The sequence below is a fragment of the Lepidochelys kempii genome, chromosome 23 (genome assembly GCF_965140285.1).
Source record: "Lepidochelys kempii isolate rLepKem1 chromosome 23, rLepKem1.hap1, whole genome shotgun sequence".
In the NCBI taxonomy this organism is placed as follows: domain Eukaryota; kingdom Metazoa; phylum Chordata; order Testudines; family Cheloniidae; genus Lepidochelys; species Lepidochelys kempii.
Window position 1 is genome coordinate 3,201,482 of NC_136402.1, and position 17,358 is coordinate 3,218,839.

The following is a 17,358-nucleotide window of genomic DNA, read 5'->3' on the forward strand; positions in this document are numbered from 1 at the left end:
TCACCCCCATCACATGATCGAAACAGAAAACCCCGGCATCGAAACAGACACGACACGAAGGAAAGCTGGCGGGTCGGAGTCTGGTTTTCACTGTGCTTTATTGGTCCACAGAGCTGGCTACACAAGGACAGGGATCTAAAAAAACCAAAAACAACCCCCCCCGCAAACCCCAACACCTGATAGACCAGGCCATCAAGCAGCTACACAGCATCAGCACCTGCAAGAGATGCGCTCACGGCCTACGGGGAGGGTGCCGGGGGAAGAGAGTCCTCCAGCTTGAATGGGAGGTGGGGGGAGAAATCAGCAAAAAACCCAAAGTGAAAAGCCCGAGAGACCAGGATTGGGAGGATCGGGGCCGCCAGAGGCGCCAGGTCCGAGGGATCTCGCTTTAGGAATGTAGCTAGGGAATGTAACCACTGCTTTGTGTTACCCATGGATGGGGTGTGTGGGTATGAATGAGTGAGAAAGACCCCTGCAGCTAATACAATAGGCTTCTCTCTGCATCCCCTGCCTAACATACAGGACGTGTCTGTGTTTTGTCGCCCCGCAGCGAGGATCAGGCTACGGCTGCAGCCTGCCAAGCTCCCAAGCCTGTACTTATGGGGCGACAGGAGGTGGGTTCCTGCTGCGTGGGACAGAGCAGACCCTTACAGACACTTCTGGGGTCAAACTCATCCTGTCTCCTCTCTGACGCCCCTAGAAGTCTCCAGACTCTGAGGGCAGGACGGCTGCGGGGACGTTCAGGTCAGACCAGATCAGGCTTCTTGCGTGCGAAGAGACCTCTCCTAATTACCTCGCCTTTCTGTGAGTGATGAGCTGTGTGTGACCGACCTCTGGGGCTCCAGGCCTTCCCCCCGTCACATCCCGGGCCAGGAGAGGCTGGGTCCCTGTCTATAGCCCAGCAGGAATCACAGAATCTCAGGATTGGAAGGGACCTCAGGTTGTCATCTAGTCCGAGCCCCTGCTCAAAGCAGAACCAATCCCCAGTTTTTGCCCCAGATCCCTAAATGGCCCCCTCAAGAATTGAACTCACAACCCTGGGTTTAGCAGGCCAGTGCTCAAACCACTGAGCTATCCCTCCCCCCTTAATCACACCTCGCTTCCCTGGTCTGCAGTGGAAACTCAGCAGCCCCCTTCGCTGAGGCGGGATCCTGCACCCGCAGCTCCCCACCGGGGCGACGGGAGCAGGAAAGCCCTGGTGGGACAGACGCACAGAGCCCTGGGCCTTGACCTCATCAGCCAGGCCAGCTGGGTACACGTCAGCTGTACCTTCTCCAGCTGACCCCCCCCGCCCCCCGCTATGCAGGCCCCCTGCCCCTCGGCTTTCCTGGTGCTACTGCGGCTGCCTCCCCCCATCTCCCCTCCACCTCCAGGCCTCCCGTGGGCCCCACAGGCTGAGCGCGTCTGGCTGCTGGTGAAAATGACCCCTTGGGAGGTGGGCAGAGCTGACCCCTGAGCCCAAAGCGATGGTTGGGTGTCGGGGGCGGAGGGGTCAGGGAAACCGAGGTTTCGAGGACCAGGCAGAGCCGCCAGGTCCCACGAGGCTGCGTGTTAACTGCCAGAGTCCGGCTTGCCCAGTGGGTGGGGAGTCAGGCAGGTTCCCCCCCTGGCACCGGAGGGTCCCCTCTTTCTGTCCCTTCTTTGGTGCCCCACAGGGGGTCTGCATTAAACAAGAGGCCACAAGTGAAATAAACTCCTCCCTCTTGGGCCCTGGGGGTTGGGGGGGGGAACGGCAGAGAATAGCCACAGCACAGTGTGCTCTGGCCACGCCCCATAGCCACCCCCTCTGGGTTCTGGGGGGCAGAGGTTAGCCACAGCGCAGCGTGGCTATTCACCCTTTATACCACGCCAGCTGTGGGCAGTTCTCAGGGGGACATTCCTACCCACTCGGTACCCCCAGAGCGCACAGTTGCTGAGATCTAGGGTGCCCCCCCCCAACATCTCTCGCCCTCCATTGCTGGGGAGGGATGTTTCCTGCATGGAGTGGGTGGGGAGGGTAGGTTGGAGGGTTGGTTATTTTCCTTGGCCTCAGGTCGGGCTGGGTCCCTGACGGAGTGGGGGGGGGCAGGGGGAGCAGATAGAAAATCACAAGCTCCGAGGCTTTGATAACAGTCCACAGCCGAGTGGGAGAGGAGAGGAGGGATATATACAGAGAAAGCACATGTGTGGGGGTGCCGGGGCGGGGGGTGACTCTTAAAGGGGCGGCCGCCCCTTTGTCCCCCTCCCACGGCTCCCTGCTCCCCTAAGGGGGCTGGGGAGGTCATCCTCTCTTCAGCTCCCGCAGCTTCTCCGCCACCTTCTTCAGTGCATGCTCTATCTGTTCCAGATTCTCCAGCTCCCGTTCCTGGATGGAGAGAAAGCAAGAGGGGCCGTGAGGATGGGGGACCCCCCAGGGCTCATCCCTACCACCCCCCAGGCCACTACATCCAAGCCACCCACCAGGCCTTTCGTTTATCGCCCCCCAAAACCGGGCTTTGCACCTCTGGCTGCCCAGGTGCATTCTGGGATCCCCACAGCACCTATCCCACAATGCCCAGGGCTGGGAGCGCAGGGGCGTTTGGGCCAATCGTCCACATGGCCACGGGCGGGGGGAGGATGGAGCGAGGAGGCCCAACTGACCCCAATGCGCTTGCAATGCTGCAGGCTGCCTCGTCTCCCCTCCACCCAGCTGGCCCTGCAGCTGCGGAGCCAGGTGGGAAACTTTGCAGGGTTCGTCACGAGGAGGAAACAGAGACCTTGGGAGGCGCGTAGCGAAAAATGGGAGAGCCCCACCGCAGAAGAGCCCATAGCCCCGGGTCAGAGCACTGAGCTGGGAATCCAGCATCGGGCCCCTGCTCAGCTTGATTTGGAGCAGGGACTCGAACCTGGATCTGGCCCATGCCAGCTGGTGGCCTTAGCCACCGGGCTACTGACGCTGGGGCACGGCGTCCCCTGGTTCTGACCACAAATTCCCTCCTGGGACGCTGACAAAACTTGGGTGGCAACTGGGCCGTTCCACTGAAAAATTCCCAGCCGGCTCCTTTCTGCCCACGGAGGGCCAGACCCCCGGGGCTCCCGAAGGCCGTGGGAGCTGGAGGTATGCAGGGAAGATTTTTTTCATGGGCACAAAGGCCGTTTAGCTGCCCACCTCCTGGCTTTCAGCTGCTCAGTCCTGAGAGCTGGCAGGCTCCCAGGCTGGAGGCTACCCCCAGGATCACTAGCCATGTAGCCCATGGAAAAGGGCTAAGTGCTGACCTTGTCCTTCTTGGTCTCCCTCTCTTCTTCCTCTTCCTCCTCCTCCTCCTCTTCCTCTTCTTCCTCCTCCTCTTCCGCCTCCTCCTGGTGGCCCCAGTGCTTGCCCTTCAGGTGTCCCGCCTCGTCCTCATGGTGCCTCTTCTTCAGCGCGTGGCCGGGTGGCCCGTGGTGGTGGCTGTGCCTCTCCTCCCCCTCCTTCCACAGCTGCCCGTCCCCGCGGAGGTGGCTCTTCGAGTTGGAGATTTTAACGCCCTTCTCCTCTGCCTCAAACTGGGCCGTCTCCTCGTCACTGGCCTTCTCGGCCATCCGCTTAGCTGGGCCGCCTTTCCGCTGGGCCGGGCCCGATCGCTTTTCCTCTTCCTCCTCCTCCTCCTCTTCCTCCTCCTCCTCTTCCTCCTGCTCCCAGTCCTCTAGCCCCCCGCGGTGCCGGCCTCCATGGTGGTACGGCAGCTCCTCCTCTGAACTGTCCTCTTGGCTGAAGTGCCTCTTGGCTGGCGGCCCCGTTTTCTTGCTGGCCCTGGGGCCCTGGGTCTCCCGCAGCTTGGGCGATGCCCGCCTCACCTCCTCGTGCCTCCTCTTCCTCTCCTCCTCCTCTTCCTCGCCCTCAAGGATCTCTTTGGCCTCCTCCTCCACCTGGGTGCTGTCCTTCCCTTGCGAGACCTTCTCCTCCTTCACCTTCTCCTCAATCTTCTCCGTCTTCTCATACTCCTCCTTCCGGGCCTCGCCCTCCTTCTCCTCCATCGTCTCGGAGGCGGCCGAGCTATGCTGGAGGGACTTGTCCTGCTTCCTCAGCTCGTCCCCCACGGGGCCCTCCTCTGGCTCGTGCCAGGCGCCGCGGCTCGGGTGGTGGTGGGCATTCTCTAGGGGCAGAGAGGAGAACAGTGAGCTGTTCCCACCTTGTGGCAGTCCTGACCCCATTGGGGATGGGTGGACACAGGCCAGGGGACCCCATTCACACAGCAAGGCCCGTGTCCACAAACTGCCCATGCACCCTGGTCCCCCATCGTCCGGGTTCCCCAGCCCTACCCCGTCTCCAGACACCTCTCCCTTGGCTTCTCCGCTCGGAGTGTCAGCTTTGGTGGCGAGTGGGATATTGCCCTAATGCCCTGTATCCCTTTCCCTGATCCCCCCCAGCCAGGTCCCCTCCACACGCACTAGGGTTGGATGAAACTGGGGTCCCCTCCAGGGCGTGCCACCTCCAATCCGGCCTCAGGACAGGGGACTGGCTGCCTCAAGGAGGTGGGGATTGGGAGCCAAGGGCCTTTCCCCTCTCACGGGTGCCGGTTCTGATCCAGCCCTAGAGTGGGGAAACTTGCTGGCCTGGGGGGCGGAGAATGGGACATGGGGACTTTCCCCTCTAGGGTGCACCAGCTCTGATCTGGCCCCAGGGCAGGAGCGTGGGTGGCTCGGCGGGTGGGGGGGCAGGGAATGGGACATGGTGCCTTTCCCCTTTAGGGGGCACCAGCTCTGATCTGGCCAGAGGGTAGGAGGACTGGGTGGCTCAGCGGGGGCAGGGGCACGGTGTTTTTCCCGTCTCCGGGGCGCTGGCTCTGATCTGGCCCCAGCGTGGGGGGCTAGATGAGTCAGAGGGGGCAGAGAATGGGATTTGGAGCTTTTCCGCTCCAGGGGCTGCCACCTATTTTCCAGATTCAGGTTGGCAACAGAGCCAGGAATAGGACCCAGGCGTCCTGACTCCTCGTGCGGTCACTGTAATTCATGCAGGGAGGGTGGGATGGGGGCCAAGGCAGGTACCTTCGTGGACCAGCTCCTTCAGCAGGTAGTGATGGTGCAGCATGGCCAGGACCCGCTCGTCTGGAAGAGACAACAGGTGAACCCCCTTATGAGCTTGTGCCCAATTGGTGCCCTCGGGCAAACAACCTGCCCTGGTCGTGGGCTAGGAACGAGCCGCAGCCACGTGCAGTGGTATCACTGAGCTGCCTTTCACCCGCAAGGACCGTCTCGTGCAGAGACAGGTGAGAAAACCTGTCCCGAGTGCGAGGTAATTCTGGGGGAGGGGGAGATTAACTAAGTGAATTAAGGTAGCGCCCCGAGTTCTCTGAGCAGTGCTAGGTGATGTACACACATTGCATGAAAAGCTGGTTCCCGATTACAGTCAGATTCCCAGTGTTTCTGGTAGAAATAGGGGGAGGGGACTATAACCCCCTTTGCCCTCCCCGGGTCCTGGGTCCTGCATGGTCCTCAGCATCACAGCAGCCTTAGAGCTGCTCTAACTCGTGGCCACCACCTCTGGGCCCCGGGGGGGCAGAGAATAGCCATGGCGCAATGCACTCTGGGCGTGCCCCCAGTCCACCCCCTTACTCCACTTCCACTTCACTTGCTAAGGGGAGAGTCTCAGGGGGCTTTTTCCCACCCACCCCCACCAAGGCCCCTGGTTGCTCCCAGGGCAGCCCAGGGGAATCTGAGAGCAATCAGGAGCTGCCTTCTAAGTCTCTTCCATCAGAGATGGGACTGAGTCCTTGCTGAGCTGTGGGGGGTGTTCGGATCTGTATCCGGCTCCGCTTTCCCCAGGAGCTGATGGCCACATCCCGGGGCACTCACCTTCTTTCAGGATCTTCAGGCAGTCGCTGGCGACCGAAACCGGGCTAGGTTTGGCCAGGGTGTCAGCCAGAACTTCCGTGATGCATTTGATGACCTGGCCGGGGGGGATGGTAAGAGTGAATTTGGGTTTACAAGGACAACACACCAAAGATCCCCTCAGGGTTTCCCCTCCTCTCCCATGGCTGTCAACTTCCGACAGGTCAGGGCCAGCGTGATCGGAAAACGGGAGGGCCATCGCACGGCTGCAATGAAGGGAGGTTATATTTTTACGAGCCACCGGAATGCCTCAGGTTCCCTGTGGCGTTCGTACGGCCGCCCACTGAGCGCCACCAGGAACGAGGGGCTAGCAGAACTGTCCGCTGCTCTGTCTGAGCTGGAATCAGACAGCTAAACCAAGGACCAGCCTGAGTCAACGCGGGTGAGCGGAGGAGCCGGAAGATAGATCCGATGGTTGAGACTTTGACATAGCAATTTCCAGCACCGCTCTGCAGGGAAGCAGAGGAGAACAGCAGCTGGAAAGAAAGGAAAGCCCAGATCCCAGGAATCCAGGACAGTGGGAAATGCTGGTTTGTTTGTTTTTTTCTCCCGACAAGGCCAAAACCCAAAACTTCTTTAGGAAGTGACCATGGTGCAGCATGGGCGATGTAGTCTGGCTGGGGAGTAAGGTTCATGAGGAGAATGGGGTGTGGGAGGGGGGTGAAAGCATACAACTCCCATGGGGCACTGTGTCGACCTGCAACGGTCCCATTTCCCGGCAGGAAAGACGCCGCCAAAATGGATCTTTTCCCAGGGAGAATTTCACTTGAGAGGAAACCCTGCTTTCCGACGGGAAACCGTTTCGTTCTACATTTTCGCAGCCACCCGAGTCCTGACAACGTTGGCCGGGGCTCTGTGGTGACTTATGCGGCATCGCGAACAAAGAGCTGACATAATCAGCGTTCTTAACAAATAATAATCCCGAGCACGGGGGGTCTCATCCCTTGTCTTTCTGAGGCCCCCCCCCAACATGCGATAAAAACTCCACAGCCCAGCTGTGCCACAAGAACTGGTTTCCTGCCTATAAAAGCCAGGGCGGCATTAGGGGGTGGGAAGCGGGGCAGTTGCTCGGGCCCCACATCACAGGGGGCACCGCAAAACTAAGTTGCTTAGACTGCAGCTTCAGCCTTCGGTGGTGGGGCTCGGGGTCCTGGGCTGCAGTCCCTTCCGGTGAGGCTTTGGCTTTCTGCTCTGGTTCCTAGAGAGTCTAATGCCGACCCCCCTGAAACCAGCTCGCGACCCCCCAGACCCCTGGTTGAGAACCACTGCCCTAGCGCTTGTCATGGGCAGATCCCAAAGCCCTTTCCAAAGGAGGCCAGCATCGTTTCTGCCATTTTACAGCGGGGAAACTGAGGCACGCAGCTGGACCACGACTTCCCCAGCAAGTTGAACCAGGAAGAGAACCCGAATCTGCTGAGTCCTGTTCCGATGCGCCATCCACTCGCTTACGCTGCCTCTCATGCGCTTATAGACGCCCATACGCATCTGAGAACACTCAGTGGCGCGGGGAGAAGAAAGAGGAAGACAATGGGAGAGAATTGCTATGAATGATTTGTGTTAGGGTAGCACCTACGGACCCCAGCCCAAATCAGGTCCCCATCGCGCCAGGCGCTGCACAATCATCCCCTCCCCCTAACAGCATCCAGGCACATTGCCAACTCTCCAGAATTTCGGGGGACTCTTGAGATATTTGCTGATTTCTCGCCAGCCCCAGGTCCTGGAATCACGTGAATTCCTCAGAAGCTCATGGAATCATAGAAACATCGGGTTGGAAGGGACCGTGAGAGGTCACTGTATCCAGCCCCCTGCACAAACTTAGCCCATCCCTGACAAGGGTTTGTTCTTAAAAACCTCCAATGACGGGGATCCCACATCCGCCCTTGGGAGCCTGCTCCAGAGCTTCACTCCCCTGGGAGTTAGAAAGTTTGTCCTGATAGCTCACCGCTGAAGATTGAGCCCATTGCTTCTTGTCCTACCTCCAGCGGCCCGTGGAGAAAAATGGATCCTTGTCTCCTTTATAACAGCCCTTAACCTACTGGAAGACTTCTCAGGACCCCTCTCAGCCTTCTTGTGTCAACACTAAACATGCCCACGTGTTTTTGTCCTCGGCCAATTTTCAGGAAATAGAAAACCCGCCTGGTGTTAGGGAAAAGCCTTGAGCATGTGAACCTTACACCGGTCAAACAGCGCAGGGTAAATCAAAGGAGCTGAAAGTTTAGTTAAAAAAATCTCATGGTTTTTAAGACCAATCTCGTGAGTTTTGAATGTTTGAGGTTGGCAGCACCATAAACAGACAAGACAGACAAATGCACAAAGAGAGAGGCCCCACGGGTCTGGGGAAAGACCCCAGGTGTCCTGAGTCCCGGCCTCTCTACTGCACTGTTCCTGAAGCAGGGACCCCAGTTTAACCCCGTCAGGCGTCTTGTTCATTTCAGTGGAAATGTTGGGTTTGGTCCGTTTTCTTTTTCTTCCTTCCTGTGTTTTTTTTTTTTCTTACCTTTTCATCTTCCTCCGAGAGCTGGGTGGACAATGGCAGTGAATCGGCTGCAAAATAAAAGAGGTGAGGCAATCTATTATTACGGGCTTTCATTAGTCGGCAACACAATCGCTAGAACACAGTCCCTCTACCGCTTCCCGGGTGTTTCCGTGATTAGGGGTACTGCAGTAACTCATTAGAGGCTCCAGTTGAGCCTGGGGCTGCCTTGTGCGAGGTGCTGCATAGACACATAGTAAGAGACAGTCCCTGCCCCCAAAATCTTATGAGCTAAACAGACAACTCAAAGAAAGGGAAACTGAGGCACACACATTTTTTTTTAAAAACTTTGTCCAGGATCAGACAGGCACTCTCTGGGAGAGGGTTGTAGCCTAGTAGATTAGAGTAGGGGGTGGAGAGCTGAGAGTCAGGACTCCTGAGTTCTAATCCCCACTCTGGGAGGGGGAGGGAGGTCTCGGAGTTAGAACCGTGGGGACAGGGGATCAGGGACGCCTGGGTTCTATTTCCAGCTCTGCCAGACTTGACTAGGTAACTTTGGGGCAAGCCGCTGCCCTGCTCTGTGCCTCAGTTTCCCCACCTGTAAAAATTGGGATGCAAGTTCTAACCCCCTGAAGTGTTGAGATCTGGGCATGACCCGCGTGGTATATAAATAAAGCGTACACTCACACCACTCGTTACGTGTATTAGGGTAGCACCTAGAGGCCCTGACTGAGGCCAGGGCCCTGTTGTGTTATCCATTGTGCAGACACACAGAGAGAATAAAGAGTTCACAGGCTATATTGATAACAAGCGGGAGGGGAAACCGAGGCATGGATGCAGCGTTTAGCTCTGATCAATGCCTGTAGGGGAATCTGGGGTTGAACTGAAGCCCGAGTTAGTAACACACCTTTGGTTGCAGTGTGGACATACCCAGAGGAGGCCTCCCCCCGAGGTCACACACCCTACCACTAGATCAGCCTCCCCCGCAGGGTCATTCATTACAGACCCACAACTCATGAGTGCCTAATGGCATGAGGAATCCAGGCTCAGACTAAGTCAGCTGACAATCAAGGTGGGGAAAAAACCATTCCCTGCCCATCTACTTACCCCTTGCTTAGCACACGCTGTTACCTACGCAGTGGTTCTGCCTTCCCGATGCTAACCACCCTCCAGGCACCAATTACTTTCCCTTCCTTTTTTTTTGGCTCCCTGAAACAGCTGCACTTCATGCAGTTTTAATGCACCAGGCTCTGCCACCACCGGGGAGAGAAAAGCTTCTTTCTCTGGCTGCGTGATCACTGCCATCATCGTAATGAGGTCCCCGCAGGGGCTGCTGGCAGAACAGCAAGATCTCGGGCAAAATAAATGACCAGGCTTTTGTTTCTTTGTGAAGAGCAAAGCAACCTGAGTAATTGAAGGCCGGCGGGTTTGCAGGCAGACAGGTGTGTTGCTTTTGGAACAATGAGGGGAAAATAGAAGGGTTGACAGTATTCTTGTCAGCAAGTTAAAGAAGTATGGGCTGGACGAATGCATGTAAGGTGGGTAGAAAATTGGCTCGATTGTCGGGCTCAATGGGTAGTGATCAATGGCTCCATGTCTAGTTGGCAGCCAGTATCAAATGGAGTGCCCCAAGGGTCGGTCCTGGGGCCGGTTTTGTTCAATATCTTCATAAATGATCTGGAGGATGGTGTGGATTGAACCCTCAGCAAGTTTGCAGATGACACTAAACTAGGAGGAGTGGTAGATACGCTGGAGGGCAGGGATAGGATACAGAGGGACAATTGGAGGATTGGGCCAAAAGAAATCTGATGAGGTTCAACAAGGACAAGTGCAGAGTCCTGCACTTAGGACGGAAGAATCCCATGCACCGCTACAGACTAGGGACCGAATGGCTAGGCAGCAGTTCTGCAGAAAAGGACCTAGGGGTTACAGTGGACGAGAAGCTGGATAGGAGTCAACAGTGTGCCCTTGTAGCCAAGAAGGCCAATGGCATTTTGGGATGTATAAGTAGGGGCATTGCCAGCAGATCGAGGGACGTGATCGTTCCCCTCTATTCGACACTGGTGAGGCCTCATCTGGAGTACTGTGTCCAGTTTTGGGCCCCACACTGCAAGAAGGATGTGGAAAAATTGGAGAGAGTCCAGAGGAGGGCAACAAAAATGATTAGGGGACTGGAACACATGAGTTATGAGGAGAGGCTGAGGGAACTGGGGATGTTTAGTCTGCGGAAGAGAAGAATGAGGGGGGATTTGATAGCTGCTTTCAACAACCTGAAAGGAGGTTCCAAAGAGGATGGCTCTAGACTGTTCTCAGTGGTAGCAGATGACAGAACAAGGAGTAATGGTCTCAAGTTGCAGTGGGGGAGGTTTAGGTTGGATATTAGGAAAAACTTTTTCACGAGGAGGGTGGTGAAACACTGGAATGGGTTCCCTAGGGAGGTGGTGGAATCTCCTTCCTTAGAAGTTTTTAAGGTCAGGCTTGACAAAGCCCTGGCTGGGATGATTTAATTGGGGATCGGTCCTGCTTTGAGCAGGAGGTTGGACTAGATGACCTCCTGAGGTCCCTTCCAACCCTGATATTCTATGATTCTATGGTTGGGGGGGAAAGAAAAAGAAAAGAAAAGAGAGTACAGACCACCCAGTGATGGCACATCCGTGGAAATCAAACCCTCTTCCTTGTTAAAAGCATAGGTCTCTATCGCTTGAGCGAAACGATTAGCCCCATCAGTTGCTAGCAGCAGTAGGCTGTTATCCTCATACGTGAACCAGCCACTAGAGGGGGCTGCATCACACACGGGTAACGTCGCTGTGGAGTCAGAGCTGTGGAATAGCAATAGCGCCCTGTTGTGGCCAAAGGAGGCTGACGCTGGTGGAGTCTCACGGCCCCCGAGGATGAAGCTGCCCGGCTTTGCACAGGCCCCGGCATGCCAGGCCAGCGGTGTGGCCTTCCTCAAACGCTCTGCACCTGCCAACGCACCAGAGCTCGCGCCATGCAGCTTGCAAATCCAGGCACCTCCGGGCCTGATCCAAAACCCGGTGGAAAGATTCCCCCGCCCCGCCCCCCAGGAACCCCCCGGCGCTTGATGGCTCTGCAGAGTGGATCCAACGTGCCCTTCTGTGGCGGGGGCAGAGCAGGTGGTAAAGGGCGGGGGGGGCTGCATGCCCCAGCAGCAGGTGCCCACCTATTATTAGCTGCATTTAGCCCAGGGCATATCCTCAGCTGTTCCGGGAGGGCAGGCTGCCCGCTCACGACACCCGGCAGGTGGACGCTGACACCAGCAGGGACCCAGCACCAGTGGGGGCGGGAAAGGGCCAAGCAGGGGTGGGGGGCCGGACCCCGGCATGGAGGTTTTAGGGCAGCAGGCGGCTGCATTCCCTGGGACAGCGGGAGGGCAGAATCCCTGCGCCGGTCACAGTTACACTGGGGCAAATCAGCTTGGAACCTGGCCCCCAGGTAGCACAGGATTTGATCCCTGGCTCCCCCGGGAGGGAAGCGGGGTCTCGCGGTTAGAGCAGGGAGGGGCGGGGAGGGGGGCCAGGACTCCTGGGTTCTATCCCAGCTCTGGGAGGGGAGTGGGGCCTAGTGGCTAGAGCAAGGGGGTCTGGGAGCCAGGACTCCTGGGTTCTATCCCAGCTCTGGGAGGGGAGTGGGGCCTAGTGGCTAGAGCAAGGGGGTCTGAGAACCAGGACTCCTGGGCTCTATCCCAGCTCTGGGAGGGGAGTGGGGCCTAGTGGCTAGAGCAAGGGGGTCTGGGAGCCAGGACTCCTGGGTTCTATCCCAGCTCTGGGAGGGGAGTGGGGCCTAGTGGCTAGAGCAAGGGGGTCTGGGAGCCAGGACTCCTGGGTTCTATCCCAGCTCTGGGAGGGGAGTGGGGCCTAGTGGCTAGAGCAAGGGGGTCTGGGAACCAGGACTCCTGGGTTCTATCCCAGCTCTGGGAGGGGAGTGGGGCCTAGTGGCTAGAGCAAGGGGGGCTGGGAGCCAGGACTCCTGGGTTCTATCCCAGCTCTGGGAGGGGAGTGGGGCCTAGTGGCTAGAGCAGGGGGGTCTGGGAGCCAGGACTCCTGGGTTCTATCCCAGCTCTGGGAGGGGAGGGGAGGGGAGGGGAAGGGGGGGTCTAGTGGTTAGAGCAGTGGGGTTGGGGCTGGCAGTCAAGACTCCTGGGTTCTATTTTCAGCTCTGCCATTGACTTGCAGTTCGACCTGGACTAAGTCATTTCATCTCCATGGGGGCTGAATGATACTGACAACCCCCGCCCCCACGTGGGGGATCTCCCTGGTGGAAAGGAGCTGTTGATGTGCTGGGTGTCCTCCAGCCCCTGCTCTCCTACTCTAGCTGCCCCCAGACCCTCAGGCTGAGAACTTGGGGGGCCACCCCCCGCCCTCCTTATATAGGGCGCCCTGCAATAGCGGGGCCCTTTAGCTCTCCATCTCCTGTAGCCAGCGTTGGCGTGCAGCCCCTGGATCCTTTTACCCCAGCCCTGAGTGGGGCGCAGGCTGGCCCCTGTTCACACAGGGGCTGGGACAAAGATTCTCCCTCGCAGGCGTCTTCCTCCCTAGCGTCTGCTGCTCCTTGGCACCCAGGTGCTGCACAGACCCGGGGGGATCTTTGCTTTAATATTAGGGGTATTGCAGCAGCAGCTAGAGGCTCAAACCAGGATCTGGCCCCCAGTCACACCAGGTGCTGCACAGACCCGTCCACACACACACTTGTCAGAGAGGGGGGCCTTCCTTGTGCTGGATCTAGCATGGATCCTGCCCGAGATCAGGGACCCCCCATTGTGCCAGGCATTGCCCAGACCCTGACCGAGAGCAGAGACCCCAGCCATGCCGGGTGAGGCACGGACATGGAGTGAGAGACAGTCCCTGCCCTGAAGAGCTTGCCATCTAAATAGACACAAAAAGGGGAAACTGAGGCACAGAGCGGGCAGGTGACTGGCTCAAGGTCCTGAAGCAGAGGTGGGCCCAGAACCCTGATTCGCAGGCTAGTGCCCCAGCTGGTTTTGGCCGAGGCCCTGTTTTGATAACCAAATGCTGGCCGGGTAGTGCGTTCCTGCTGTGGGGCCAAGAGACCCTACGTTTGGGATCTTCCTGCGAAAGCCAGACAAACGCAAAGGGCAGCTCGTTCCATCCCAGCCCCTCTGTCTATACCCGAGTCCAATTCCTGCTAGCATTTGTATCTGAAACCCTTATACGTGGATAATTTCACCCAGCACTGAGATGCAGCCACCTCTGGGCTGGAGCACAGCAGCTGTTTTTACAGGGATCCCTCACCCACCGCTGCGATGCAGCCACCTCTGGGCTGGAGCACAGCAGCTGTTTCCACAGGCATCCCTCACCCCCTGCTGAAAAGCAGCCACAGAGCAAAGACGAATAATAATGCAAATAAGTCGGACCTGGCGCCTCCTATCTAACAGCTTCCTTATGCACAAGTCCCCCAGGGTGTGCTCCTTCCCCAGCACGTGCATTGATAATCCACCCCTCCAGGGGGCCCCGGGGTTGTCCCCCCACCCCACACACAGGCCAAACAATGGACTGCAGAAGGGGAGCCGTCGCTCTGGCACCTGGAGGCTGCAGCGAGGGACGCACCAGCCTTATATAATGATATTATGTAATGTGGGAGGTAGCACAACGCGGCGGAGAAAGCAAGCGGCTGGGATCCAGCTGGAGGAAGCCTTGGCCCACCTAGCTCCGAAATCGGGGCTTCGCTCCTGAAAGCTCGGGCCTGATTCCGGGGTAAATCAGCAGCCGCCGGGGTGATGGCGGCAGGAGAACAGAAGGAGGCCCCTGGGCTTTTTAATGACTTTGACCTGGTCGGGGACTGCTGGGAAAGACTCAGGGGGTGCTAAGTGAAGTCTGCCCCCCCCCAAATTGATGTGAACCGAGCGCCGCTCTTTCGAATGCAACCGCAGGGGGAAGTTCCTCGGCCCTGCATGCAGATCTAGCGAGACAGGTGCACACGGGGGTGCAGATCGCCCCCCCCAGATCTTCACGCACGCGGCCCCAGACCCACCAATCTGGGGCTGCAGGGACAATTTGTACAGTTGCGGGTGCTGAGAGCCATGGAACCAAACTGTAAACCCGGCACATGATGGAAACCACGTCAAGCCAGGGGGAGCTGCAGCACCCCCAGTTCCAGCCCTACGTGCACACGCTCGTGCGTACACAGATCTGTGCGTGCAAAGGGGACACGGAGATCTGCACACACAATCTTACTCTCCCTCTGGTGCACCCCCATGACTGGACAGGCCTTTGGATTCATATCAGCATGTCTAGTCTGAAAGCAGCCCTTTCTTGCCCTGATCCGGTCCCCTCAGGCCCCGATCCGGATTTGCCTTGAAACCTTTTGACTAATTGCAAATTCTCCACCACGCAGGATCCCAGGAGATGGCTGGGGAAGCCGTCCCCTTCACAACTCGGGAGCGGGGGCGCAGCATTTTGAGCGCCAGGATATTTAAGATGCAGCTCAGATATTCCTCTGCCAGATGCCTGGGGCAGGATGCTGTCTAGGGTGCTGAAATCCTTCAAACCCCCTCCACCCCCGGGGCTTGGCACACACCGGCTGCTGCCAAGACGGCCTTTCATTTGGTGCCACCCAGCGTAAAACAGGACTTTGTCCCACTTCAAGCCGAGCTCCTCCTGCAGAATACCCCCAGCCAAAGAATAAAGCCGGCTGCTGGTGAGTGCGTGTGTGTTTTTTTCAATGCAGCATGTTCCCCAGATGGCACGGAACATGGATTTCTGGCAGATCCCCCCAGGGAGGCCGCATTTTCCCAGGGGGCAAACAATCGCCACCTTCCCACGCCAGCCCCCTTTGAAAGAGAAATTGGCCACACGCTGTCCCAGCCCAGGCGGGATCTTCCCCAGAAGGCAGGAGAATGGGAAAGCAGGACTGACCCAAGCCAGAACACACAGTGGAAACTTACAATGATCAGAGACATCAGGGCATGGAAGAGGCACTTGGGGGCAGATTTACAAAGGTATCTGTGCATCTAAGACGCAAAGTTCGGCACCGAAGGGGATTTTCAAAAGCACCTAAGCAGACCAGGCACCTAACTCAGCTAGGCACTTCTGAAAACCCGCCTAGCTGTGTCTATCCCAGTCTGGGCCTTGCTTTGCTCGGCTCTTACCGTGCCAGCAGGACAGGAGCAAGACGGAGAGGCCGACGGCCTGCATGGTGCTCGGGTGGCGAGTCCCAAAGAGCTGCCCAAATTCTGCTGTTGACGACGGGTGTAAAACAAAGGCAGGCGGGCTGGGAGCTCAGGAGCGAAGCGGGCTGCAGACGCGGGTTAGAAGGGGCTGGGGAGGCAGCCGCGGAACAGCTGGTCAGCCAAGGCCAGCGAGCTTGCCCGAATCCCCACAGGTGCAGCCTTCGCATGTGTGCGCGAGCGGCCCTGCCTCTGCATATGAGGACAGGCAGCGGGATTTTAAATAGGAGGCAGGCTGCAAAGGAAGTGATGTCAGCTGCGGGGGGGGGTGTGTGATCTCCCCCTCCTTTCCCTTCTGCACACTGGATTTATTCCAAGCCACCCCAGTGCCTAACCAAACCTGGCCAGCAAATAATCTAGCTTGCCTCCTCCCTAGCACACACTGGTCCCTGGGCTTAAGGCCTGGGTTACCGAGGTAGCTAAAAGGTCTGGGCGGGCCAGATTCTGACCGGACCCTGGTGTAAATCAGGAGTGACTTTGTGGATCAGAGTCTATGTCCACACCAGGGGCTCTCAAGCTTTCCAGACCCCTTTCAGGAGGCTGATTTGTCTTGCGTACCCCCAAGTTTCACCTCTCTGAAAAACGACTTGCTTACAAAACGAGACAGAAAAATACAAAAGTGTCCCAGCCAAATGGCTTCCTGTCTCATTTTCACCACCGAATTATAAAACAAAGCAATTGGAATATAAATATTGTCCTGACATCTCAGTGTCTAGTACATAGAGCAGTATAAACACGTCATCATATGAAATTTTAGTTTGTAACTTCACTAGAGCTGTTTACGGAGCCTGTAGTAAAGTCGGGCAAATATCTAGATGAGTCGATGTACCCCCTGGCAGAGCTCTGCGCACCCCCATGGGGTCAGACCCGGTCTTGTGGACACGGTTTCCAAGCCAGCGCTTGACTGGCGTCCACCCTCCATTGTAAACCTGGCTTTACAATTGCTGGACCCGGGTCTCAGAGCCGTGCCCGCTCTGTGCCACGCAGCCCTTCTGACCCGGGTCTGCGGCTTGAGCTGCGTCCACACTGCAAAATAACAGGTCTGGGACCCAAGTCGCAACAGGACTTGGGCTCTAGAAGGGACCTCGGAGCCGGGTCCTGAGTGCTTGCTGATGGGAGTCAGACTGATTTGTGTGTGGACAGAAGCGTGTACGAGACTTCATTAACTAAGCCGAGTGCCCTGACGGCCACTCCAGTCAGAGTGCTGCGTACAAAGCTCCGGGTGAAGGCGCTCCCCAGCACGGAGGAAACTCACACAAGCGTAAACGGTGACAAACATAGGACAGCTCCTCGTTTGGCTCCTCTCGGGAAACATGAGCCAGCCCGGCCGAGGAAACCTGGGGTTTGAAAAATGCCTCGTTCACTTTAATTAAATTAATTTCTCATTTTGATCGCGCTGCTGCCCTTTCAAATCAACCCCCATTAACGACGCGCTTCCCTTCGAAAACTTGACGCCGGCTCATCTTGTTCTAATGTTGTTCCTATGACAACCCTCTTCTTTTTGATTCCAAAGCCGGGGCCAGATCCCCCCGGCCCCGGCCAGAATCGGTGTCACTCCGTTGCAGCCAATGGGGCCAGATCTGTAGCAGGTGTAAACCGGCGTCACTCCGTTGCCCTGATTCTAAATGAGCCTCATTGATTTAAAGCTCCAGGTCCGTTTCAGTCTGAAGTCAGTCAAAGGTGATTCTCAGCTAGCTGCCTGCTCCCGGTGCTCTCAAGCACCCGGGGGGTGGGAAGGGGGAGAATGGTGCCAGGGCTTAGCTATGGCGAGCAAAGGAGTCAGGCGGATGCCAGGACCCGGGCCAGAACCATGCAATGGTCCTGGCCATCAATCCAGAGTGACTCCGTAATA

At 57.5% G+C, this 17,358-nt stretch overlaps 1 protein-coding gene across 1 annotated transcript; it reads right to left on the reverse strand.

Annotated features, from left to right (window-relative positions):
- Window positions 1–79: 79 nt before the first annotated feature.
- Window positions 80–15,737, reverse strand: CCER2 (coiled-coil glutamate rich protein 2). Its single transcript, XM_073321743.2, has 6 exons — window positions 15,429–15,737; window positions 8,327–8,373; window positions 5,794–5,887; window positions 4,987–5,046; window positions 3,235–4,094; window positions 80–2,344 (listed from the first exon to the last, which is right to left on the reverse strand). Exons 1-6 carry the CDS (start codon window positions 15,472–15,474, stop codon window positions 2,261–2,263), a joined length of 1,191 nt encoding a protein of 396 aa, XP_073177844.2. The 5' UTR covers window positions 15,475–15,737; the 3' UTR covers window positions 80–2,260.
- Between the last annotated feature and the right edge of the window lie 1,621 nt (window positions 15,738–17,358).